The sequence below is a fragment of the Anolis sagrei genome, chromosome 1 (genome assembly GCF_037176765.1).
Source record: "Anolis sagrei isolate rAnoSag1 chromosome 1, rAnoSag1.mat, whole genome shotgun sequence".
Lineage (NCBI taxonomy): Eukaryota > Metazoa > Chordata > Lepidosauria > Squamata > Dactyloidae > Anolis > Anolis sagrei.
This window is the reverse complement of record NC_090021.1, coordinates 81,120,966-81,135,053: the sequence shown is the minus strand read 5'-3', so window position 1 is coordinate 81,135,053 and position 14,088 is coordinate 81,120,966. Positions and strand designations below refer to the sequence as shown.

Genomic DNA, 14,088 nt, shown 5'->3' with positions numbered 1-14,088 from the left:
TCAAACAACACTCTTGTTTGAAAAGGAGACGTAGGTCTACAGTGCCAGAGCTGAACTGAGGTCACACTGACGAAAGCGCTGCAGCAGTACAATACCTAGAGCATTGACCCAGTTATTTGAGGAATGTTTGCCTTTCAAATGTTGCAATCCCAACTTGTTGGAGTGGTCACGGTTTCCTGGACCAATGACCTTGGTTGCACCTAGAGCACTTTTTAAAAAGCATTTCAGTTCATGCCATAGTATCTGTTCAAGAAAAGGATAATCATGCATGCAGAAAACCATGTATGCATCAGTTAGCCCAGTCAGATCCGTTAAAGACAAGCTAATTACAGAAATGTGACTACAGAAGTCCTATCCTGTAACCCAAACAGGATAAGATCTGAGTTGCAATTACTCATAAGGTTATCACTAGGCATCATCCATTCTTCAAAGCCAAAGAGTTGGGATTTGGTCAGAGAGTGCTACACGAGGGATTCTGGATACTGTAGTCAAGAAGAGAACATTTTCCAAGTTCTTCCTAAAATAGGTCCAATCAATTTCAATAGTAACTCCAAAGTTCTATTAATAGGGTAACTGTTTCTCAGGAACTGGGAGATTGTAATATGAAAAGGTATTATTAGGAATCAAGAACGGAAAACATTTGAAGACTGCCACAAGCAAAATCATCAGAGATATCCTATCCCAGCATGATGTTGTTGTGCTGTTCTTTTGGTGCCTTTCAGAAATTTATGATTTAATTACAAAATTGCATCCTGCTTGCTTATGAATCATGCCCAATGCAACTAACAACAATAAATCTACCAACAGACAAGCAACTAAAAAACAGGCACAAAGAAGAAAAATCAATAAACAAATGTTATTAAAATGAAAGAGAAAAACCAGACGAAGCATTTATAAAACAGAAAAAACAATATCAAACACAGCTTGTTTTTACAGGCCAAATCCTTCTATCAAATAATAATAATATTTTTTTTTTCACAGAGGAACAAGCAACTCATCACTTTCATAAACCAGAACATTCCATAATCTGGAACAAGCTGTGTAGATCTATTGAATTAGCTGTTTTGTCCTTACAGTATTCATACATTAGTAATATATATATATATATATATATATTTCCAGTTACATATAGTTTAGTTAGTTTGCTGGTGACAAACATGCACATATATTTTCTTTGTTCCACTGCCTACATTTCTTTCCCCCTCGTTAACTAATAAGCTTTTCTTCATCACCACCCCCCCCAAAAAAAAAACAAAACAAAAAACAGCAAACCTTTCATGATTATCTACCTAACATTATAAAAGGACAAATCAATATAATAATAATGAGAAGAAATAAAAACAAGACAAACAGGAACAGTTGAATCTATCAACCAATCAGTTTAAAGGAACATATAATTTAAAAATGGCTGGTCAAAAGGAGAATTGTGACATTAAAATGAATGAAAACTTGGTGTCTAGAGGCATTCAGTGGCGAGATCCTACAACGGAAAAGGAATAAATACTCTTCTATATGTATGTAGACTGTCTTCTGGATAATCATCTCCAGAAAAGACTGGGAAACTTGTGGTTTTCCAGATGTTGTTGGAAAATAATTTCTTCCTTTCCCATATTTTTCTCTTAACATACAGAGTATCTTAAAGAGATGACAATGAGATATCCTTAATATGTATTTCAACCAGTAACACCAAGAACATTTGGAAACAATGTGAAAGGTGGCCAACATCACTGCACTGTCTTTGGCCAGATCATTGTCACCTTGGGTTAAAGTTACCCATATTGTGATTAGGTTGTTCTGGTTCTGGCACACTGTACTTTGTATTTGGTAATGCAAAGGAAATGATTAAAGGATGAACAAACTATTTAATGCTGCTGGCAAGCACTTGTTTATTACACTGTTAATGTAATGAACTGCTGTTGTTGTCCTTCAGTAATTCCTTATGGTGCCACATGTTTGAGGTTTGGTAATTTACTTGCTAAATTATATTTAATTGATTGCTTGAATGACAGACATGTCCTTAATCAACAGAGCACATTGGGAATTAAATGAGTCACTAAAAGTTGCTATCTTTTTTAAAAATCTAAATAACTACAAAGTTTGGACTTGCCTTTACACACACGACTATATACTACTATCATTTACAACTCTTTCCTCCTCTGCAGCAATGCAGTTAAAATTGTTGGGTCTAAAACAACAATAAAAAACAACAACCCACCAAGTTATGATGATGACGATGACACCTTTTCTCTCTTAAAAACCTACTTCCTCATTGCTGTTTCATTGTGGGAAGGAATTTCTTACTGGGATACATTGGGGAAAGACTTTCTGTTTTGGGACGGGTCATCAATTGTTCCCACATAGTATGCTAAAAAGAAAGTGGGAGAGAAAGAAAGAGGGAGAGATCCGCCAAATTTTATGATAAGTTTACAGAGCCAATTCAGTGTAGTGGTAGGAGATCAGGATTTCAGATCTGCCATTCTGCTCATGCAGTTCACTAAGGACCTATTCACACTATAGAATTATGATACTCTTATTCTACTTAAACTACCATGGTCCTGTTCCATGGGATACTGAGATCTGCAATTCAATAAAGAGTAGTTAAATTCTCCCCTTGTGCTTCATCAAACTATAAACTCCAGAAGTTCACAAGATGGAAAAATGGTGGTTACAATGGAATCATAGTGCTACAGTTGGTTAGTGTGAATGGGCCTCGGTTGGCATTGAACAAGAGATCTTGGACAAAATGGGTTGGAAGGCAAGCATGAGCACCTGCCTGAGCTTAGTAGAAAAAAAGAAGCAATATAACATAAATAAATGCTAAGGTCAGCAAAACACATTTTACACAGGGCAACACAAAACTTTTATTTCTGGACAAAGCCCAAGCAAATATTCCTTATTTATTATAATTATTTGGGACCACTTTTTTCTTGTACGATTACTTACATTTTATGTAATTGTTATTCACTGTACTATCCATGCTGCTACATCTGGCAACTCTATTACATGCAGTTATCAGGATGTGATAATCCAAATGGAAAAAAAAGTTGGGTAAATTGATTTCCTTAATTTAAAGATCTCATTATAATCCTGGCATTTTATTTTTATTTGCTTAAGTGAATTTTATTACCCTGTGCCCCCGACTGTGGATAAAAATATTGATAAAAGTATTTGGAAACAAAGGCTCGTAGGGTAATAAGAAGTCAAAAAAGTGACATTGATTAAAAAGGATTAAACACAGCTGTCCCTGCCAGGCAGGAACAGTTGGAGCTGTGGTCGTTTAGATTTACCTCATAAGGTTACAAGGTGAAACTGGAAACAAGAAAAGCTTTCAGAGTATACATTTAAAATATAGAACATATTTAAGAAAGCCTAAAGAGGTTATGTACACCAGAAGTGAAGGAAATTCTCTGGCATGACACGAGAATAACTGTTTCCTGACCTTCTAGAGGCTTTGGCCAATAATTTCTCTCTTCCTAGAAATACAAAAGCTGAAAATAAACCTAGGAATCCGGGGAACTGAAAACAATTTTTAAAATGAACCTTGGTTCCAACTGATTTGCCAGTTAAAATGTGGGTGCCTGCTGATCTGTCAACCCATTAGTGAAAATAATACTGGACTTTAAATATTGCATAGAGAATGAAAATAGGCATTAAGATAGCCAAATAAAGTATTGGTGATAGTAATGTCAAAAGTTGGGTGTGACTTGCTAAAAGATTGGGGAATTTGGGCTCAAAGCTACATCAATTAGGACTAAAAATAGTCTGTTTTATTAGCTCATGAGCTGGAGCAGCTGTTTTTGGAAATGAGAAAAGTGCAGGAGTAGGAAGCACAATGCAATTGCCCTTCCCGTTCCTTTCATTATGGCTAAAGATGCTTTAGGAACTTCTCTTATGAAAAGATCCAAGAGTCTTGATTGATCATTCTGCATGTGTGTCCTACATGATCCATCCTTCTCAGAGGATGCATCTACATTGCTGAATTAATGCTGCTTGACATCACTTTAACTGAGGGGGCTCAATGCTATGGAATCCTGGGGTTTGTAGTTTTGTGAGGCACCAGCACTCTTTGGAAGAGAAGGCTAAGAGCTTGTAAAACTACAACTCACATGATTTCTAACCATGTCATTTAAAGTGATGTCAAGCTACATTAACTCGACATTATAAATACATCCTTCAAGTCATTTTTGACTAATGGTGACCCTAAGATAGTCATGGGGTTTGCTTGGCATCATTTATCTCAGGGTTGCATGCTGTCAACAGGCAGAACAGAAGTCAGTGGTAGATAGAGTGTACTGTATAGTGATAGGAACATTCCTCCACCACCACCCATTTTTTTTCTTTCTGTTTGCTGGTCCTTCTTACTTTCCCTTTTTCTTCCTTGGGTTGCTGGTAACAGGGAATCTTTGTCTTACAGAGATCAGAACTGATCACTTGCAGGGGGCCACACAAGTTTGCAGTTTTCCAAGCTATGCATGCTTTGATAGTCCTACCTATATATCATGGCTTCCCATGCAAAGCGTGTTTTCTACCATAGAATTGTGCCAGTCCTAATGTTACCTTTCCCTACTGAGAGATATGTTGAGAAAAAAGGCAATGCAGCCAAAAAGAAAAGCCATCAAAATGGTCTTTGAGATGCAGAACTTGCAAACCAGTTTGAGGAGTCCTGTCATTTTATGTGACAGAAGCATGTAAAATACAGCATAGGTCTGTGGAAAACTACAACACCAGAGATGACAAATTCCTCACTCTCATAGTGCCATTATCCAATTATTTGCTGTCCTCTGCAGAAGTCCAAACACTCTCTACTTAAAAGGCACATTCCAACCATACTAATGGAAAAGATACATTCATGAGTGAAACTGTTTATGAACAGCTAGGGAGAAAGAGTGTAGTCGAGACGATTCAACACACAGTTATCTTCATTGTTGAGTTACAAGCACTAAAACTTTTTATCAAGCAACCTAAGAAGCAAACACTCATCCAATGTCAGGAATGGGTGAGGAAAAATAGAAGCTGAAACTCATAATCCACTGCTACCTTGGCCACATAGACACATTGCCACTTGTAAGGGTTGGCATGGCTTTCCTCATCATCTTGTTGTTATTGTGTGCCTTCAAGCTGACTACAGTCTATAGCAATACAATCATAGGATTTTCTTGGCAAGATTTATCCAGAGATTTGGAACTGCATTTTTCTCAGGCAGGTGTGTAACTTTCTACAGTGTAACTTTGCCAGGTTCACCAAATGAGTTCCCATAGTTGTATCTATTCAAACCACGACACCATGCTAACATCCACCATCCAAATCTTGAAAATATTACAATGAATTAAAAAAATCAAATTCTGCTTTTGTCATGCTATCATATATAATGGGACCTAAATATCCATGGATTCTGATGTACATGGAGGGTCCTAGAATAAACCCCAGAAGATAATATGGGCATACTGTAATTCATTAATTGGGTTCCCCTGTAACCTCGTGAATAAAAAATATATTAAAATTTCCCAAAGAATAGCCAAATTATTTTTAGTTGAAGTTAAGAATCGAGACTGTGCCCTTGTCATAGGACATACGGGTGTCCTGTAATTTGATCTTGTTTATGTGTTGTTTTTAAACAGAGCAGTCCTGAAGAATTTCCCCCTTTCAGCTCCCCTGTGTAAAACAATCTAACCTAGGAGACAGAGTGAAAAAATACTGTGTTTAAACTCCTTCAGGACCTAGTGTTATCTCACATGAACAATGCCTGAAGGACTTAAAGAGAACTTAAACATTTCAATTAGATACAGGTCATTAGAAGCCATACACTTTAGCTTCTATCAGCTGAACAGTAACAGAACAGTGGAGCCCTCAAGTCAATTATGCATTTTTGTAAACTAAATGGTCAATTACACAGCTACTCTTCTCAAATTGCAAGTTATCATTAGTCTTGTTGAGCCTTATCATCTCAAGAGAAGTTCCCATGAAATGTTTTTATCCCAGCGACAATGTTCTTGCAAAGATTTCACTTTCAGGAATTCAGGAATGTTTGTATCTTTATATGAGGCCTGGGATGTACCTTGGAGGCACCATATTCCATTTGATGTTGGAAGATAAATTGAGTCAGTACTTGAATAGGAGCCAGCTAATGAAAATCAAGTACCATAGACTATATTTTAGAGGAAGGAACTGACAAAAACGCCACTTGAGTATTCTTTGCCTTAAAAAAACCCTATGAAATTTATGGAGCAGCCATACGCCAGCAGGCAACTTGAAAGCACATACACAAACAGACAGACAGAAAGTGTTTGTTTTCAGATTACCAGATGATTCCTAGTACTAGAAGCTCTACCATATTTCATTATGGTTGATCTAACATTGTTCCAATGAATTGGAACAATTGCTGTCAGAGGGCCTGTGAGTTTTGACTATCAGAGACTGAGACTTTCCATGGCTAGCGGCTAACTCCAGGATTGCAGGCAGGATATCTCTAGATCACAGCCATTTGAGAGTAACACAAGGGGGAGGTGATGAATGTTTGCCTTTGTTTTTGGAAGCCGCCCTTAGTCCCTTCGGGGAGAAAGGGTGGGTTAGATACACACACACACACACACACACACACACACACACGGCCTTCATGGCCAGCTTGTGAGTTTCCCATGGGTATCTGATGGCGGGGGGCGGGGGAGCGGGAAGAGTGGGACAGCTGGAAGAATACTGTATAAGATTGACCTTTGATCTGATCCAGTGGATCAAATATTCATACAGAGATACCTTCTAACTGTCCCACTCCCCCCCCCCCCCCCCGGTCTTAAGTTTACTAGAATGGCTGTAAACTAGTTCAATGTGCATTCAGCAGAGGGAAGAGGAAAAGAGCAGAATCTTGGCCTTTCATTAAACTCACAACCTCATCAGCAAGCTAAGGGAAAGTGCTGGGCTTTTGCAAGGAAAAGAGGAGCAGCAGGGCAAATCTGTTGCTCCACATGCAGCTCCCTTTCCACAATGGTTTCACTATCACACAAGGAAAGCGTCACCCTTGCCTCCCGTGTTGGGAGAAAAGCATCCAATAACACTTTCATCCCAGTTGTCACACAGTGCCAGATGTCACACAATGTTATGTGATGTCTGGTGACAGGCTCCATCTATGAGACAGGGTGAAAGCATCCTAGGATGCTTAATTCACCCCATATGATGAGGTCGTTAGACAAAAGACTGCTTTAGCCTCTCTACCTTGTGTTTTCTTGCTCATTGATAACTTTTACCATCTTGACCATACTCTATTGTAGTTAGTCTAAATTTTTATCTGTTAAATGTCAGAAGAGATATACACAGCATACACACTGTAAGATTGTGAACTTTTTGATCAGGTTTTGAAGGATATGTCTTTGCTTCTCATGTTCTTACCTGAATCATCATTGGTCCAGAAAGTCCTCTGGTCAGGTTGTGCCAACAGATCTTCTTTATTGTAGAGTTCTTTCATCTGCAAAACAGAAGAAAATAAACCTGCTATATTTTAAACTGGATTTTTTTTCTACTCCAAGGAAGTCTTTAAAAATACAGGTGGAATTATTGAGACTTCCAATGATGCACGTGAACAGTTCTATATAAGGAAATCTTTTCCTCATGCTCTGAGTTATAGTTATGTTTTAATTTACTATATTGGAACATAATCTTATTTCAGCCTTTTCAAACAGGATACCTGCCCTTTCTTCTGGCAAACAACAATTCCCAATGGCAGCGCAGGGACATATGAGGTTAAAACATTTTGCTGCTCTTCCCAAAAAGCATCATTTGGTGACCAGGAACATGATAGATATGAATATGGAGTTCTTAATGCAACTTCCCTCAAAAAGGTTGCAATGTGACACTACACCATTACAGTGCCATATTCCATTTTTACTGCCATGGCAGCATCCTATGGAATCCTTGGATGTGTAATTTCAGGAGGCACCAGAACTCTGTGGCGCAGAACCATCAATATCTTTTCCTAAAGGGTAAATCCCAGGATGTCTCAAGGCGCACACACAACAGTTAAAGTAGTATCTACCTGCTATAGTTGTGTATTGTGTGTGGATGGGGGAGAGCCTGATTTCAGTAGCTGAGATAGTGCCATTCTAGTGGCCAGAAGTTAGTGTGCATGTGTTAACCTGGAGAAATTGGCTAGGAACTGTCACTACCATGATTTAGGACCTTCCAGTTGCATTAGGGATTATTATTCATTACAGAGTTTTAATTATCCCTTTTTGCTAAAAAGTAAACTAATTATTACTTTGTTTCTTTGTTTTGCTTTTTCATTGCTTTGGGATTGGATTTTAGGGCTAATAAGATAATAGCATAAAAATAAATAAATAAATCACTTGCTCAAGTAAAGAGTAACTAATAGGAGTAACTAAAACATTACTTGTTGCAACACGTTAAACTATCATTCCCACTCATAGTTTTGCAATGTATTTTTGTTACACTCACACTACGAAGAAATATCTCATTACAGGTAACGGTGTGTATGTGCCTTCACATCACCTGTAGGCATTGAGTGACTCCATTGATTTCATAGGGGTTTTCTTAGGCAAGGAAAAATCAGAGGTAGTTTTGTCTCTTCCTTGCTCTGAAATACAGCCTACAGCCCCCAGAATTCCTTGCTGGTCTCCTATCCAAATATTAACCAGGATTGATTCAAGATCAGATGGGATATGGTGCCTGTAAGGCATTTAAGCAGGCCACCTGTAATTATCTGTAATGTATATTTACAGAGTTGAAACCTATAATCTAGGAAAGAATAGTAGGAATAAGTAACCTTATGTTGCCATATTCCTCGCATTCAGGATCTAGGAGGCATGAATGCATGCATTTTGCATGTGCTTCTTGGAGCATTTGAATGGTATTTCCAAGAGCCCTTCTCTCACATTGCAGACTAAATGAGAGTGGCTGGTTCTTTTCTCCTTTGTGAAAGTCTGGAACACTTAAGCTTTTGACAGATAACTGAAACTGATAACATATTTTAAAATGCAAGTAGACAATGGCCAATGAAGGTGCAAAAGCTCTGCACAGCCTTATTGTTCTCTCACAAAATGTTGAATATGCAGTCACTAGCTTTTCAGGTGCATTCCCCTTTGACCTACAGAAACACAACACAGGAGTTTAAGCAGTTATTTGAGCTGCCTTGGCATTTCTCACCTGAATCTGTGGACTGCTTATTGGAATATAGTGTCATGGAAAATTCTTGCCAGATCTACACCAGTCTCTATATAACAAAGTACAGCATTTGTGGTTGTAGGTAGCTTTTTTGCCAATGCACCATGCAACAAGTTTGTAATTCAAAGCAGGAGAAGAATAGTAATTTTTGTGTGTGGGAGGAGCAACTTGAGAAACTGCAAGTGGCTTCTGGTGTGAGAGAATTGGCCATCTGCAAGGATGTTGCCCAGGGGATACCCAGATATATTTATGTTTTACCATCCTTGTGGGAGGCTACTCTCATGTCCCCACATGGGGAGCTGGAGCTGACAGAGGAAGCTCTACCCGTTGCCCCTGGTTTTGAACCACTGACCTGTCGGTCAACAGTTCTGCTGGCACAAGAGTTTAACCCATTGTGCCACTGGGATTTATACCATAGTAAATTAAATAATAGAAATCATCTTTTAAAAAAATCTCACAGTCAACCAGTGCAAATTGCATCAATAGATCAACCAACAAAACAGGGACCACACTTCTGATGGGCATAAGAACAATCACAGTGTGTTATCATGGCAGCAATCCAATTGGGATAATATTTATTCTGGATTGAAAGCTCTTTAGCAGGAGTCCTCAAACTTTTTAAACAGAGGGCCAGGCCACAGTCCCTCAAACTGTTGGAGGGCCAGATTATAATTTGAAAAGAAAACATGAATTTCTATGCACACTGCACATATCTTATTTGTTGTGCAAAAGACACTTAAAAACAATACAATAATTAAAATGAAGAACAATTTTAACAAATATAAACTTATTAGTATTTCAGTGAGAAATGTGGGCCTGCTTTTGAGATAGGATTGTTGTTGCTGTTGTGTGCTTTCAAGTCGTATCAGAATTAGGTTGACCCTGTTTTCTTTGACAGAAGGCAAACCAAAACAATCCAGCAGCAATCCTTAGCTTTTTCAGTCACTCTTAGGGTACATTGCACTGTAGAATTTTATGCAGTTTGATACCACTTTAACTGCCTCGGAGTTATAGTTGATAAGGCACCAGCACTCTTCGGCAGAGAAGACTAAAGATCTTGTAAACCCATAACTTTCATAATTCCATAGCAGTGATCTATATGAAGTTAAAGTGGTGCCCAATTGCATTATTTCTACAGTGTAGACACACCCTTGGACAGTTATAACCAAAAGTGACTTTATGCTACAGAATGAACAAAAAAGCATTGACTGTCTCAATACTTCCTGTTTCTCCAAAACTATGACTTATTGTTGTTTTGCATCTTCCAAGTGGACAAAAGAGTTGTGAAAGTCATACTATAGAGTAAAAGTCCATAGGATCAGAAATGCCTTGTGCATCAATATTAAGTCACTCTGTGACATAAAGCAGTCCTCCAGGCAATTTGCAAGACACAGTGTCAGCTATGTAGTCTTGCAGTCATTGGGCACTGACAAGGAGAGCAAAGGTGTCCAAGAACAACTTCAGATAAAATGCTCAAGGCATAGGAGGAATAACTCCTGAGCCAGAGTGAGCTTATGACCTCTGTGCATGTTGGGGTGGTGGTGGAGATGCCTCATCCTGCAGTGACAAGATAAGGTGCCTCTCCCTATCTGGACCATGGGCAGGCAGCGCTTTTAGTGGTCAATCCCCTTCCAGACTTCAGAACTTTTACTTTATGCTCTGACTGCATTTGTGGATTGTAGTACTATTTCAGTGGGTCTTTTCTACATAATAAGCAAACTCTGTGTGGCTGTCAAAATGCTTAACAATAGTATTAGAATCTACATTGTAAAAGCTAGAATTATTTTCACATCTGCTATCAAATAATACACACTTCATGCGAAGACAAAAAATGTCTTCTTGCTATGAAACTTTACACCCAAAGATGAAATTAGAAGGAAGACTAAACACTCAAAGTGTAATTTTTGGTCAGTTATCTTTTGAGATCCTGAAATCCTTCATACATATTTGTTTTTGGAGTCTAAAGGTATGGTAACTATTGAACTCACCTAGGAAAGTGACATATTGCATTTATTTTGCTTTCAAACAATTCATATAGGTCTTATTTAGAGAACTTAGAAGTAACATGCTACAAGTTCAATGCTATCTGCAATATGTTACTTTGCGAGGAAACGTGGGTATAATAATGTTCTCTTCTTTAAGAAGTACTGACATCATTAAATTTGTATGTGCAGTGAGTAACATTCATTTCAGAATGTTAAATATGTACGAGGGGACATTTTAGGTACTTCAGCCAAATATGGAACATTTTTGAAAATAATGCACAGTGCCATGTACATTGATGGGGCTATACAAATAAATGGAAGTAGAGGAGTAATGATGCTAAAAGGTAACACATTAGTAATGCGTTAGCAAAGCATTCAAGACAAAAAGCAATGTGTAATGTGTTATGGAGGAAGTGACTACTACTAACACTTTATTTTTTATAAATTAACATTCTGAGCTCTATATTTACAGAGGTGCAATGTTTTCGTGTTCTAGATATGTATAATAATGTTAACATGTTGAAAATGTTGGTTTTTAAGAATCGGAAAAACATGGTGTGTATCAGACATATTGCTTCATAATACTACTCTGTACTTCGAAATTTTGCTTTTTAGGGCTTGGAATTCCTTGGTAGCAGATATGGTGAACTGTCAGAAAGTGCAAAGGGAAGCCAGTATTTGGAGACCAACACCTGGGATTATCTTTCTTTTTTCTTTCCAGTTGCAGACAGACCCATTCGGTGTTTTGACTTGTCTTCTGTTATTAAATGGTTGTTGAAAGGGGCTACTTTAATTGAGTGTGCTGTTTCTTCAACATGGTGTATGTATGCATATGTGGGTGTATGCTTATATTTTAAATTAATGCTTTTAATTTTTTTAATTCACTTTCCATTCCATAAATTTAGGTGATGTTGGAATGCCTTCATTAGCTATGTTAAAGGGGGGATCTACATTGTAGAGTTAATGCAGTTTGACGCATCTTTATCTGCCATGGTTCAATGCTATGGAATTGTGAGAACTGTAGTTTACTGAGGTACTAGCAATATTTGTCAGAAAGGCTAAAGACCTTGTAAAACTGCAACTCCCATAATTCCATAGCATTGAGCCATGGCAGTTAAAGTAGTGTCAAACCGAATGAATTCTACAATGTAAATGCACCCAAAGTAAAAGAAAAAAGAATTGCACTGGGATTTTCCACTGAGATAGCAATTTTCAATCACCTATGTGAGAAGAACAATATCCATGATAGTACTGATAAGCAGCTGGCCTCAGACCTTTGGGCAGGTGTACTGATAATACAGAACATGAGGTTTTCACTGCTGTTGCACGTGCTAAAAAACTATGGAAGGATTCCTCAAAACAATTAAAGCTGAAAAGTTAAGATCCAACTCAAAGTTAATCCAGACTTACATATATGTCTCAAGTTCAATTCAACCCATAAGCTGCCCACTTACTAAAGGATTAAAAACCTGATACAAAGAGTGGGTACAAAGGTGACAACTGCATATTTCTTATGTCATTCATGCTTACTAGGTAAAGGTAAAGGTTTTCCCCTGACATTAAGTCTAGTCATGTCTGACTCTGAGAGTTGGTGCTCATCTCCATTTCTAAGCCGAAGAGCCAGCATTGTCCGTAGACACCTCCAAGGTCATGTGGACTGCATGGAGTGCTGCATCCTCCTTGCTGGACCAGTACCTATTGATGTACTCAGATTTCCATATTTTCGAACTGCTAGGTTAGTAGAAGCTGGGACTAACAGCGGGAGCTCATGCCGCTCTCCAGATTCGAACCTGAGACCTTTTGGTCATGCTTATTACTAAATCATATTAAAACTTAAACACAGGGCATGCCTCATTTCCCTTGATAGGCCAGCATGTTGTGTTTTGAGCATTGGACTAGGACTCTGGTGACTAAGTTTCGAATCTCTGCTCACTCATAGGCCTATCACTAATTCCTTGAGATTTATCTGCATCTGTCTCCATCCCACTTTCCAGATCTCTACTTCACATAAGCAATGGTGAGGAAATTAACCACATCAGCTTTAGCATGAAAAATGGCAGATTTTTTGTTTTTTTGTTTGCTGTATAGTGCTTTATAACATATTGGTTTATCTTCTAAGCCTGTGCATGGGCACTGGGGACAGCATATCTTAATTCAAAGAGTCAACTACTATGAAGCTAAGGAAGAAGGTGAAACAGGAAAATGTTCACCTCACTGCAAAATTATGATTCAACACCATATAAACTGCCATGGCTCAATGTTATGAAATTCTAGGAATTGTAGTTTCGTGAGATATCTACTCTTCTCTGACAGAAAGCTCTGGTGCCACAATAAATCTCAGGATTCCATAGAATGGAGCAAATCTCAGTTAAAGTGATAACAAATTGCTATAATTCTGTACCATGGAAGATCTGTTTGCTCAAATTTATTTATTTACGTATTCCTCTTTCATGTTATTAAAAAATATATCAGCCAATCTCTTACACTAAAAAAGAGGAGGTGCAAAGTCAAATCCCATTGACTGCTACCACTATATAGAGGCCATTGATGTCAACAAGTGTTGTCTCAGTGGTGTTTCCCATGTAAAGGGACTTCTGTTACTTTTCATGCTTAACAGTAACCACAGCAACAATAAACATACTTATGCAACTTAAGAATGATTATTCATTTTTAAACACCTTGTGAAAGAAAATGAATCATGTGCTCATTTAACTTTGTCATTTCAGCATGAACTGTCAACAATAAAACGAAGAAGAAGACCTTAAGTAATGTAATTTCAGGGGAAGTAATTGACACGTCAGGTGGTTTCAAAAAATACCGCACCTCCACAATCAAACTTCTTCAATTTTTCTTTAGCCCTGGTGAAGAAAACATACTATAATAACATTTCTATATTTCTTTCCCTACGTGCTCTAGTCTTTGGGTTGTCAGATGT

General features: G+C 37.9%; 1 protein-coding gene across 1 annotated transcript in view; it reads right to left on the bottom strand.

Moving 5' to 3' along the window:
• SGK1 (serum/glucocorticoid regulated kinase 1) overlaps positions 1–14,088 on the bottom strand; it is a 99,264-nt gene that overhangs the window by 28,307 nt on the left and 56,869 nt on the right. The window contains exon 3 of the mRNA XM_060753409.2: positions 7,381–7,456. Coding sequence (XP_060609392.1) covers positions 7,381–7,456 — 76 coding nt within the window. The remainder of the gene's footprint in view (positions 1–7,380; positions 7,457–14,088) is intronic.